Genomic DNA, 12,764 nt, shown 5'->3' on the forward strand with positions numbered 1-12,764 from the left:
TGTATAACTCTAGTATGGCTTAGATGTTGGCTGCCATTATGCATCTATACCCTCCCGTCCATGGCCAATAACAAAAGACAAAAATTTGGATATGTTAAAGGACCCCAAATGCACATTCTATTTCATCGGTTTTATATAATCATGTGTGGGAACTTAGACTTCTATTCAAAATACATTTTTCTTATTTGCTTATTCTTCAAAAACAATTTCATTCGCCAAGGGCATTTTTCTCTTCACCGTATATAAATTCTCCCACTACTTTACTTAAATCTACGCTTCATTATTAACTATTGTATTACATATTTTTGTTGTTTTCTTTAATTTTTGTTTGTTTTTTTTTCTTTTTTTTTTTTTTTTTTTTTTTTTTTGATTATTGTCAACTATATAAACGAACAGATTTTACCCCGCATCTAGTCTGATGCAATATAATATTAAAAAAAAATTTTTTACAAGGTTATTCAAAAAAATTATTTGCGACACCGAATTATTGATAGCACTTATATCTTTTAATAATTTTAATTTAATTAATTCAAAAATTTCATGATCATTCGTTAGCGTAGTTTGTATGTGTGATAAAAGGCAAATAAAATTTAGAATGCATAAAACAAATAAAAGAAAACAATAATAGCGAGTGAGCAGCATAACATAGGTATATGTGGTCGTCAAACTTTTGTCTTTTGCACTTAATCTAATCACCATATGTTATCCGCTCTAGCGGTAAAAAGGTAAAAGTGATAAAAAGAATACACTTACATTTTGGAAAGTCCACCGATGAAGGCCTTCAGCAGCTGGATCATGTGTTGGTTTTTGATGTTTTTAAACATACTTACATATTTACGAATATATTATATATTATTTTTATGGTTTGGTTTTACCGAATTATACGATTCTATTAGTGTTTTAAATGCTTAATACCGACACACAAACTCACAATAAAAAATTGACTCTAACATAGGTGCGCTGAAAAAGGTATCTTTCTTTCCGTTATAGAATTGACACTTTTAATTTCGATAAAAATTTTCGTTTCTTCTGCAATTACAATTTTTTTTTCGTTTACAACCCCGACAACTAAAATTAATATTTTTTTTTTCCAACAATTTTTGTAACTGAGTATGTTCATTTACAAACAAAAATTTTCTGTATGACCACTTTATAATTTTCTCTCCTTTTACACACAACTTTTCGCCTTGTGACAGCTAACATTCAAACTGGCCAAACTATGACGTCACTGTTGACTGATGTTTAACACGAGCGAATTAATTTTCTCCTTCTGTAGAGTTTGGTTGAATTGTCGTCTTGGCCATGTGGTGTTGGTGATAGGCCTTTGACGGATTATGCCAAAATTTACGTAAATTTTTCCTAGATCGAATAATGTGATTTTAGACGAATGTAAAAAAAATATTCTAGTCGACATACCTTGTGAAATGAATATAATGTAGAGGCTGAATAACCTATGGTTCTAGGGTTCACCACGAGGTCTTTAGGTTAGGCTTACGCCTCCTATGCCTCTATGTCGAGATTGACATCCAAAAAATTTAATTATTCCAGCTGCCTTTTACTTTTTGGCTTGTTGCTGGGCTTACGAATATTTTATTTAACCCGAGTGAATTTATTTATTTGGTGAATTTCACAAAACAAATTTTAACTGTTCACTTTATTCTTCGGGGAACGAAAGCAATTCGTCGTTAAGCCAGAATAATGAAAAGAGGTGGAAGTGTGGGTGGAAGGTTCTTATATACCCTTTCCCTTCTATTCTCAAAGCCCTCCCTTTATGAAGTTAGCTGCGGTTACGCTGCAAGCTTCTGCAGAGATGCATTATTACTATAAACGGTTATGAATTCGCCACATATTTTTGATCGCACTCGATAGTTTGCGATAAACTCAAATATGCGTCGGATAATTAGTATTTAAACTTACACGCAACCATTATTACTTTCACTCGTTGCAGAGGACGGACGTGTTTTTTTTGCGCTTTTCAACTTTTATTTTTTCTCGCGATTAAATACTTTTATATATCTCTTAAATTATCGGTTTAATTAATAACAATTACAACATCCGAATTTTATTTTCATTTCGCGAATTCTTGCTGTCGTTTTTGTTTAAATTTAAATAAATCAAAACTTACAACAATACTTGCATTAGCGGTGTTGTTGTTTTGTTTATCTCTTTTGCTTTTGTGTCTTTACCGTTTTAACTAACTCTGGCGCTCTTGCGTACAAATTGTTGTTGCATGTGTTCAATTTGACGCGCTCTCCCGCTCTTTCCTATTCTAGATTGATTTGCGCTCTCGTCTTTTGCCTACCCGCGACTCTGTGATACGTGTTTTTGTTTTTGTGTTTTCATTTCTTTTTATTCTTTAGTTGTGAAGGCTTACTCTGCACATTAACCCTTGTGTCAGAACTGGTCAGTATATTCTTATACACAGATTTTTTACCTTTAGAATTTTTATATTTTTGTATTTCCTTTTGTAATTAAATTAAACTTTTGATAAAATGGTTGTCTGCTCAAAAATAATGCATAGTTGCCACTAATGCGGTTGACTCCCATGATTATATTCTTTGTTGGTTGTGTGACAATGCGGTTCACGTCAAGTGTGCAGGTTACACAGGCAGAATCAAGGAGTCTATTGCTAAAGGTGGTGGCTTAAAATATGGGTGTGATGCTTGCGGGAGGTCGAGAATGAGATGCGCTCTTTCATGAGGCGGACTAGAGATAGTTTTGACACTTTAAGGGCAGGTTTTAATAAACTCCAAGCGGAGTTTACTGCGGTGGAGACTCAGTTCAGAAGTTTATCGCTTATGAATGAGTCTCCGAAACGTAAAAGGACCAGTCCTTGGTGTGTTTCTGTATCTGTAGATCCGCCAGCGTCTCTTATCGTCCCCGACCGGTCTCATGCACCGTCCACTCCTAATGTACAGCAATTGATATCGTTTAAGAGCCCGGTTGTGAATGCTATTAGTAATGAATTACCGGTATCACCTGGGATTGATCTCTTAAAAACGATGCCTATTGTAGTGTCCGATGTGTCTGGGCAATTACCCATTCCAATGGAAATTGCCGATAAAAGTATCGAGGGCCCCGTAAATAGTTGACTGCTGCAGTGGGTGATTGTCCAACATTAACTGCTGCGGCTGACGCTTCGGGACCGCGGCCTCTCGTGGGCATACCACCAAAGAAACATATATTTGTTTCTAGGCTAGACCCTGTTGTCACATCTGATGATGTAATAGCCTATATTCGGAAGAAAGTTAACGTCTCGAATATTGCGGTGGAGAAGTTTAAATTTTCTTATTCTCGGGACATTTCGTCCTTTAAAATTAGTGTTTCTGCCAATATCGTCGACACTATATGGCGAGAAGATTTTTGGCCTAAACATATATAGTTAAGGAATATACTGTAAAAAAGAAAAATCGGCAACCGATTCGCTTGCCTACAACAACAACTAATACTATTCCTGCCACATCAGCATCTGCTGGTGTGTCAAAAAACTAGCTTCGTGCTTTAACCTGGGTTACCAGAACGTTAGAGGACTGAAATCTAAACTTCCTAATCTAAAGACTATCTACATAGTCTTTCTTTTGAGCATAACATTCTACCTTTCACAGAGACGTGGCTAAAACCTGATATTGCTGATGCATCGGTTTTTTCCACAAACTTTTCTATTTTCAGACGTGACCGGATTTCTCGCATAGGTGGTGGCGTTCTGATAGCTGTGGATGCTGCTTTATCATCTGAAATGATTCAATTTTCTAGTACCCAGGAGTTGAGTTTGTCGGTGTTAAAGTAAATTTTAAATCTTTTAATGCTTTCATTACTTGTTCCTATATTCCACCATTGTCAGACATGGTGGTATATTTAAATCATTTAGAGGCAATTCAGTTTGTCTCCTCTTTAGTTTCGAGTCAAGACATGCTCATAGTTGTAGGTGATTTTAATTTACCCGCTTTAGCATGGTTACTAACAGATGAATCTACCACGTTGCTGCCCTCTTTGTCACATGACTTTATTGATGGCCTTCTAGGCTTATCTTTATCCCAAGTCAATCCTGTCTTAAATTCTAATGGAAAATCGTTAGATCTTATTTTTGTATTGGATTCTTCTTATTGTGAGGTTTCTAGGATCGAACCATTTGTTCTTCCAGAAGACAAATTTCATACTACATTAAATTTAAAAATTGATTTGCCCTTGCTTTCACCATTACTTGGTTCAAATGAGTTACCACTAACTAGGTGCTTTCGTAAGACTGACTTTGCCAGCCTTAATGAAAACATTGCTACTACCGATTGGTCTTATCTGTACAATTGTAGTGATATGAACTCGGCTGTTCGTTTTTTCTATGATACTCTGAATTCACTCTTTGATATTTGTGTGCCTCTTGGTAGGCTGGAGCGGCTTAACAAACCTCCCTGGTTCTCTCGCGAGCTATCCAATTTGAAAAATGTGAAGACACGATATTATAAGAAGTTCCAAAAAACACGTCGTTCATCAGATTATGCTCTGTATACAGTCGCTCGTTCAAAATTCATGATGCTTAATATACAATGCTATAAGAATTATCTTCAGCGGTGTAAGCTTCAGTTTTCTTCTGACCCTAAACAATTTTATAATTTGTTAATTCTAAACGTAAGACCTCTGTGTACCCATCTTTTTTGTCTTTTCAAAATAAAAAAGCGAGCACTGATCAGGCAATTGCCGATATGTTTGCGAGTTTTTTCAAAACAACTTATTCCTCAACGGAATATCGAGCAAGTCCGTATCCTTATCATTTAAAAAAGGCTAATTGCATTTTCAATCCAGTGATTGATGAAAGTTCTATTCTTACCGAACTTAAATTAGTTAAACCTGTTTATTCTCCGGGGCCAGACGGTATTCCTGGATGTATACTCAGGTTCTGTGCAAACGCATTATGTAAACCCATTTTAAAATTGTTTCTATTGTCTGTAGAATCTTCCTCTTTTCCATCTATTTGGAAGGAGTCGTATATTATTCCTCTGCATAAAAATGGCAAAAAGTCCGAAGCCTCTAACTATAGGGGTATCTAAAATTGTCCGCTATTCCGAAAGCTTTTGAGAAAATTATAACTTCTCAAGCGCAACATTTTTGCAGCTCTATTATTTCGCCATCCCAACATGGGTTTGTGAAACGTAGATCTACAACCACTAACCTTTTAGAATTTACATCAATAATTATCAAGGGGTTCAAAAATGGTAAACAAACTGATGTCATATACACTGACTTCAGCAAAGCCTTTGATTCAGTTAATCATACCCTATTACTTTCTAAGCTGAGCGACATTGGGTTTCCACCCCTTTCCTTTCTTGGGTTCGAGAATATTTAACAAATAGAAAACAGAAGGTACTTTTTAAGTCTTCTTTTTCCATTTCCATTTCTGTGACTTCTGGTGTACCTCAAGGTAGTCATCTTGGCCCTCTGCTCTTCACACTATTTATTAACGATATTCCATCAGTCATTGTTCATTCGCGTGTGCTTATGTATGCTGACGATGTCAAGCTTTGTCTTACTTATAAAGATACAGATTCATTTAGTCGGCTACAAGCTGATCTTACTTAAATCTTAACACTACCAAATGTAAGGTAATGACTTTTTTTCGTAACTCTCCTCAACTGGTCACTTATTTTCTAAACAACAGCCCTTTAGGACGTCTAAATAATATGAATGATTTGGGCGTACTTTTGGACCATAAGTTAAATTTTAACACCCATATATCCACCACGGTCGCAAAGGCCATGAGTGTCCTGGGTTTCATAAAAGATGGTCAAAAGAATTTGATGACCCCTATACAACTAAAGTTCTTTTTACTTCGCTTGTCCGTCCTATTTTAGAGTATGGATCTTGCATTTGGTCACCTCAATATGAGTCGCACCAGATTAGACTAGAATCCGTTCCAAAGCAGTTCTTGCTATTTGCTCTTCGTGGCTTAAGCTGGGATCGCAATGTCAATTTGCCTTCGTATTCTAGTAGACTTCTCTTGATTAACCTTCCGTCCCTAACTAACCGTAGAATTATGCTTGGTGTCATTTTTATGCACAAGCTCCTAGAGTTATTAGCTCAGGTGAATCTGTCGGTACCATGTAGACGGAGTAGACATCCTTTAATACCTTTATCCCTTAGTCGTTGTTCTTCTAACTATGCTATCCATGAACCTTTTAGGGTCCTCTGCTCTGATTACAATCTTCTATCCCTGTAATCGGCTCAGAGTTTTCTATTAATATGCTTAAAACATCTATCCTATCCCATTTAGTTAATAGATAGCTATAGTATTATTGTTTGTCTGTCTTTTCTATTGTGAATTTTGTCCACGCGATTCGTGCCGAGCGTTATACGGCTGCACCCCTCGGTCGGTCGGGTGGGAGGTGGGCAGTTATCTGCTTGGGCTCGCGCGTAACAGGCTTTGTCCTGGTGTCGTAGGGGCCACTTGAACGTACTGCGCATAGTATCGTCAACGTCCGCTAACCATTACAGGTTCGAATCACAGGCTAGTGTATGGATGTAGTTTTCGTCTAAGCCGAAGGCCTTAGTTGCCAGTGCTTGTAAAATATAGTTAGGTTGATAGTTTACAACTATATCCTATACTTTAATACAATACAATACAATAACACACACAGACGCAACGCTACATGAACTGTATGTATATGCGTGCGTTGCTTTGCCTTGGGAATATGGGAAGAAGAACAAATTGTAAAATAGGGAGTAAAATTGTTTTGTTTGTATATTGATAAATTGAGTTGCAGAAAACAAATTTTGAACATGTAAAATTATTATTACCAAGGACTGCAAGGGTATATAAACTTCGTCATAGCCGATGTTAGCTTCTTTGATATTTTTTGCTATTTTTGGTATAGCAATTGCTTTTGGTGTCCTTTATCGAAAGAATCGCATGACTGAGCCTTACAAAGTCTTGATATTGAGTTGGAAATGTTCTCCTTTCCAGGGCGATACGTAACCTTGAATCGCCAAGTGCCACCGGACTTGCGTCTGCAATTATCTGCGTTCGTCTATTTGGATCAAAATATGAAAGTTCCGGGATACGAGCTAGTCGATTTTTCAAGTTAACAAACGCTTTTTCTTGTTCGCTCGACCACACGAATTTGCTATTGATATTAAGTAGTACTCTTAATGGCTCTGCAATATGCGACAAATCGGCGATGAATTTTCCAACGTATGTAACCAGTCCCAGAAAGCTTCTCAGTTCCTCCTTTGTTTCAGGTGGTCGAAAATCCAAAATCAATTTTACCTTCTCTGGATCTGCCGCAATGCCGTGCCTCGATAAGATATGTCCCAGAAATTTAAGCTCTTTTGCCTTATACGCGCATTTATCTTTGTTTAACAGAACACAATTGATCTCAAACAGATTCAACACTTCTTGTAACGCTTTATCGCTTATCAGCTTCAGTTCTTCCAAAAATTACTACATCGTCCAAATAGTTATATGTGCATTTTGAATGGTGCCAAGATCTCCGCAATCACCACGTTGAAAAATCTCTGGTGCCGAATTTACGCCAAAAGAAGACGTTTATATCAAACAGCCCTTGCTGTGTCACGAAAGTTGTTATTTCCCGGCTAGATTCATGAAGTTCAAGCTGATGATAGGCATCCTTGAGATCCAGTCTCGAAAACCATTTCGCACCCCTGGTTTTTGTCATAAAAGTTTCAAAGGTTGGTAGTGGATAATTTTCCCGTTGGATAGCCCTGTTTGCCATCCTCATATCAACGCATAGCCTTATTTCGCCGCTTTCCTTGAACGCAATTACCACCGGCGAGATCCATGCACTCGGACCCCTTACTGGTTCTATTATGTCACGATCGCAAGCGTCTTTTATCTTATCTGCCACTTTATCTTCAAATGCCACTGGGACACGTCTCATAGGTTGGTGCACTGGTTTTACGCTGAATCAATGGCAAATTTTATCAATCTGCCTTTTATTTTTGAAAACGGCAATGAAGTCTCAGTACGGCAAACATCTAACCCTAACGTCAGGACTTTGAGTTGAATTGCCGTTTTCTTCCCCAGAAGGATTGACTACCCTTTTCTATTACGTAAAATGTAGCAATCATTTCTTGGTTCGTTTTCACACTTATTGGTGCTTCAAAAACTTTAAGAACCCTGATCGGATCTTCAGTCGCGTATGCTTTAAATCTGTCAGTCGTCTGGGATCTCATATTCCACATAACAGCGTTGCTATTACACAACATTTTCCAATGCTTCTCACATAATAAATTCGCAGGCGATCCTGAATCAATAATCATTCCGATTGACACTCCTCCAATGTAACATCTAATGTTGTCATCATTTCTTGCCGAACCATCAATTCTAAAACACTCCAACTCTTTGTCCTCATCATCATCGCTTTTCACTTGATCTCCACACTTTGAACATTTGCATATACCTTGCGCCTCTTTGGTTTGGAGTATCCTCCGTGTCGAAGACCTCTTTGAGTCCGAGTTCTACATTGCCTGGCAAAATGACCAAGCAAATTGCAGCGTTTGCAAACTTTATCCTGCGCTGGACATTTTCCATTATTAGCATCATGATCCTCAAGCCCACATCTGGTGCAAGCCTTAGGTGGATTTCGCCCGAAACGTTTTTCTTGCGAAAATTTTGTTGACGCTGTCGCTTACCGCTTCACCCAGCATATTATTAGATCACTCAGCTTTTGCTCTTTCTCTAAGAATCTTTTCTTCAAGTCATTTGAAGCCCATGAGTCAATTATTTTATCGGCAAGACAAATATCTTTAATTTCTGCCTTTGTTGTGCCTTGAACACTTTGCAAGTTGTTGTCTCAGTCGAATTACATATCTGTTGAATGTCTCGCCTTGAGCATCATACTCAACTAACGCTTCGGGAATGTTGTAAATTATCTCTTGCAGTTGTGGGCCATCCAAATGTAAAAGCTTTCTCTTTTCTTGGGTATTGATGTGATATCTTCCGCGTCAAGATATAATGTAAAAGACCTTTTAGCCATTTTTCCCACTCATGCCACTCATTTTCATGTAGCCTCCTCGTACCTTTGTACTATCAACTGAGTCGCACGACAAGTAGTCCAGTGTTATTTTTATAGTACACTAGCAAACCCGGCGAACCTCGTTTCGTCACCTGACTGCTTTTAATATTTCTTAACATTTCGTTTGGGATTTACAGATGAAAAAAAAAATTTGTTTTCATTTATATTTGAATAGTACGAAATTTTCATTTTAGCACCTTTGTAAACGACGTTATTTGTTTTTTGGTGAAAACATGAATTTTTTAGATTAAGGCCACAACTAGTCAAGGATTGGTCCTGTGATTTGTTGATCGTCATGGCGAAGAAAAGAGGAATCGGGATCCTTGGAATACGATTTTCCTCATCTTTAAATTTTTCTTTAAGTATTGATTATCAGTTTTCTTATCAACAAACGCTTTCCAATGCACAGTTTTGGTTGGTTTAAATTTCTAAGCATTAACCCTGCAGATTCAAGGAGTTTAAAATACCTGTGTATTTCGCCGGTAAAATAGTCATTCGACCAACATTGAATATACACTTCTAAACGCAATTTACCTTGATTCACCCGAATAAAATTAAGGCGCTACGTATTGTTTCGACATCTCAACGCAATATTGTTGAAGTAATAATTGTCAAAATTTTTACGAATCAGCAAACGGTATGCTTATTATTTCATCGACCTAACCTTCTTTTTAGTTTCCTAACCTAAAACAAATTTGGTAAAAATTGTATTTTAGAACACCTAATACGTTCAATAAATTTTTCATTTTGATATTAAAGTTAAATTCATCGTCACCTTGCCAGAACATCAGCGGGTATTGAAACGCGTCATATGAACGTCACCAACAATAAACATTTCCACTTCATCCATTGTTGGATCATTAAATGTGCGTTCATGTGTTCTAGCAAGTCTTTTATCTGCTCTGATCACAACTGCAGATCTTGTATCTTACAAACAATTTTTTTTTAACGTAAATTACCTTAAATGTTGGATTATAACATGTTCTTCGATAATTTCAGCCCCAAATGAAGTCACTTGGAAGCAGACATTGTATTTTGAAATGTTCGCTAGAAAATGTCATATTTCTAGTATTTCGCCATAAAGTAGGAAACACAATGACACTGTTGGCGGGACCAATAATAACAATTTTACTTTACCACTAAGGCGGCACAAACCAGTTGTTTTACCAGTAAACAAACTAATCGATGCAAGCTGTAGTCGATGGTGCAATCATATAGAAAGTCTGCCCGACTCAAATCTATTCTTGAACCATTTCTTCTTGCACTTTGAAGATTATTCCTATGCTCATCTGTACGATAGGCCCGACGATTCCTCGTTTCTAACCTAGCCGTTTCATAGGCTGTCCTCTGTGCTCTTGTGTTTGAGAAGCACGAATTAATGCCCTTCCTCGTTGAATACTAAAGCGGCGCTCTTCTCGTATAATTTCTCCTTGTTCATCGGATAATCTAGGACATAATGGCATAATGATTAGATTGCTAATTGGTTTGGTTTGATAATATGGGTTACTAAAAACTGCACAAAACACGATATTCGAATTTCTATTATGTTACTACACAAAACACAATATTCGAATTTTTCCTTTAGTTTTCACATTCTATATTACAGAGCACTACAATGACATTAAAACAACAGTTGACTTTATTTAAATTGACTGTTAGAAAACATTTGTAACGCGAAAAAAATTGGCTGTTTTAAGGGGTTTTCCGACAAATATTTATTGTTTTTAAGATGTATTCTGCTATTCGGGAGGAAACAAATCCGAAGGGATCAATAACCACGAAGATTGGTTCAGCAGATCTCGAGTTATAAGTGGTGTAACTAACACGAATAAAATAGAATAGAATAGAATAAATTTTTTCAAATATATTTCAGGGGCAACATGAAAGAACAACTTGATCGACGCCTAGTTCTGCTTCATGAACATCATGCGTTGATCAGGTTGTTTAAGAGTGCTTTAGAGCGCATTGCAAATGATGACTATAAAGTTGTCATCAAAGCAGATAAACGACCATCTGGAACACACGAACGCACATTTAATGCTCCAACAGTAGACGAAGTTGCTATCCTGATTGTTGGTGAACAATTGGAAAAACGCGATATTGTGCTTACACGTCGCGATACTGGGCAACTACAACAAATATCTGAAACTCATCGATCATATGACGCATTGCAATACCCACTAATGTTTTGGCAAGGAGAAGATGGATATTATTTTAATATTAAATTGATAAATTCATTGAATGGTAAAGTATCAGTATCTTAATAATGGTTAATGTCTGTATTATTTGTCTTTGAAATGGTTAATTATCAAATTTTTAATTTCAGGTGAAGAAACTGCAAAGAAAGTTAGCTCAATGAATTATTATGCATATCGTTTGATGATTCGTCAAAATGCTGACAACTATTTGCTGCGACGTACATTGGTAGCCCACGTCATATGCATGAATATGCACAAGATGCAATGACATATGTTCGTCATTACGGCCGGCCAGATCTCTTTATTACTTTTACCTGTAATCCAAAATGGTTAGAAATTACTCAATTGCTGCTTCCCGTATAAACATCAAATGATAGACACGACATCACAGCACGTATATTAGGCGAAAAATTCGGTCCCTGATGAACTTTATTGTTAAACAATGCGTCTTGGATATACTCGATGCTGGATGTATTCAATCGAATGGCAAAAGCGTGGACTGCCGCACGTGCACATTCTTATTTGGTTAGTGGAAAGAATTGAGCCTGACCATTTGAGATGATATCATATGTGGTGAGATTCCTGATCATGAAGTCGATCCAGACCTACTTGATGTTGTTACTACTAATATGATTCATGGACTTAATTCATGGAATTAACGGCGGAGACTGTTACTGGCAACGATGGGTATCCGCTGTATCAGCGTCGATCACCAGATGACAACGATCGAACTGTCACAACGAAAGTGAAACGAATGGATTTCGTTGTCGACAACAGTTGGACTTTCCATATTCGCCACTTATTTCTAAAACGTTCAAGACACATTGCAACGTTGAATATTGCGATTCAGTTAAGTTCATAAAATATATTTGCAAATATGTCACGAATGGCAGTGATATGACGGTTTTTAGATTGCAATCCTCAAATACCAACGATGAAATTTCACACTATCAAGTTGGTCGTTATGTCAACTGTAATGAACTGAATCGATTTGGCGAATATTCGCATTTCCAATTCACGAACGTCATGCTGCTGTTATGCATTTGGCGGTGCATCTGGAGAATGGTCAACGAGTATATTTCGCGGCTTCGAATGCTACGCAACGTGCTGAAACACATCCAGCAACTACAATGACCTGTTTTTTTGCAATCTGGCCAAGCGATCAGTTTGCACGAACATTGCTTTACTCGGAGATGTCACGTTATTATACTTGGAATGCTTCATCCAAGAATTTTCAAAGACGGAAGCAAGGTGATGCGGTTCCTGGGTATCCAGATGTGCGTTCAACTGATGCTCTTGGTCGTATGTATACAGTTCATCCAAAGAATGATGAATGTTTTTATTTGCGGTTGTTGCTGGTAAATGTGCGTGGGCCAACTTCATTTGAGACACTAAGAACTGTTAATGGTGTAATGTTCCCAACATTATTATTATTATTAAAGTATAGGGTATAGTTATAAACTATCAACATAACTATATTTTACAAGCACTGGCAACTAAGGCCTTCGGCTTAGACGAAAACTACATTTATACACTAGCCTGG

The 12,764-nt window shown here is 37.1% G+C and overlaps 1 protein-coding gene across 1 annotated transcript; it reads left to right on the plus strand.

Annotated features, from left to right (window-relative positions):
• Positions 1–10,666: 10,666 nt before the first annotated feature.
• LOC124461929 lies at positions 10,667–11,606 on the plus strand. The gene is made up of 2 exons (XM_047013334.1): positions 10,667–11,267; positions 11,350–11,606. The coding sequence occupies exons 1-2, from the start codon at positions 10,904–10,906 to the stop codon at positions 11,487–11,489; spliced, it is 504 nt and encodes a 167-aa protein (XP_046869290.1). The 5' UTR covers positions 10,667–10,903; the 3' UTR covers positions 11,490–11,606.
• The last annotated feature ends 1,158 nt before the right edge of the window (positions 11,607–12,764 follow it).

The sequence above is a fragment of the Drosophila willistoni genome, unplaced genomic scaffold (genome assembly GCF_018902025.1).
Source record: "Drosophila willistoni isolate 14030-0811.24 unplaced genomic scaffold, UCI_dwil_1.1 Seg748, whole genome shotgun sequence".
Lineage (NCBI taxonomy): Eukaryota > Metazoa > Arthropoda > Insecta > Diptera > Drosophilidae > Drosophila > Drosophila willistoni.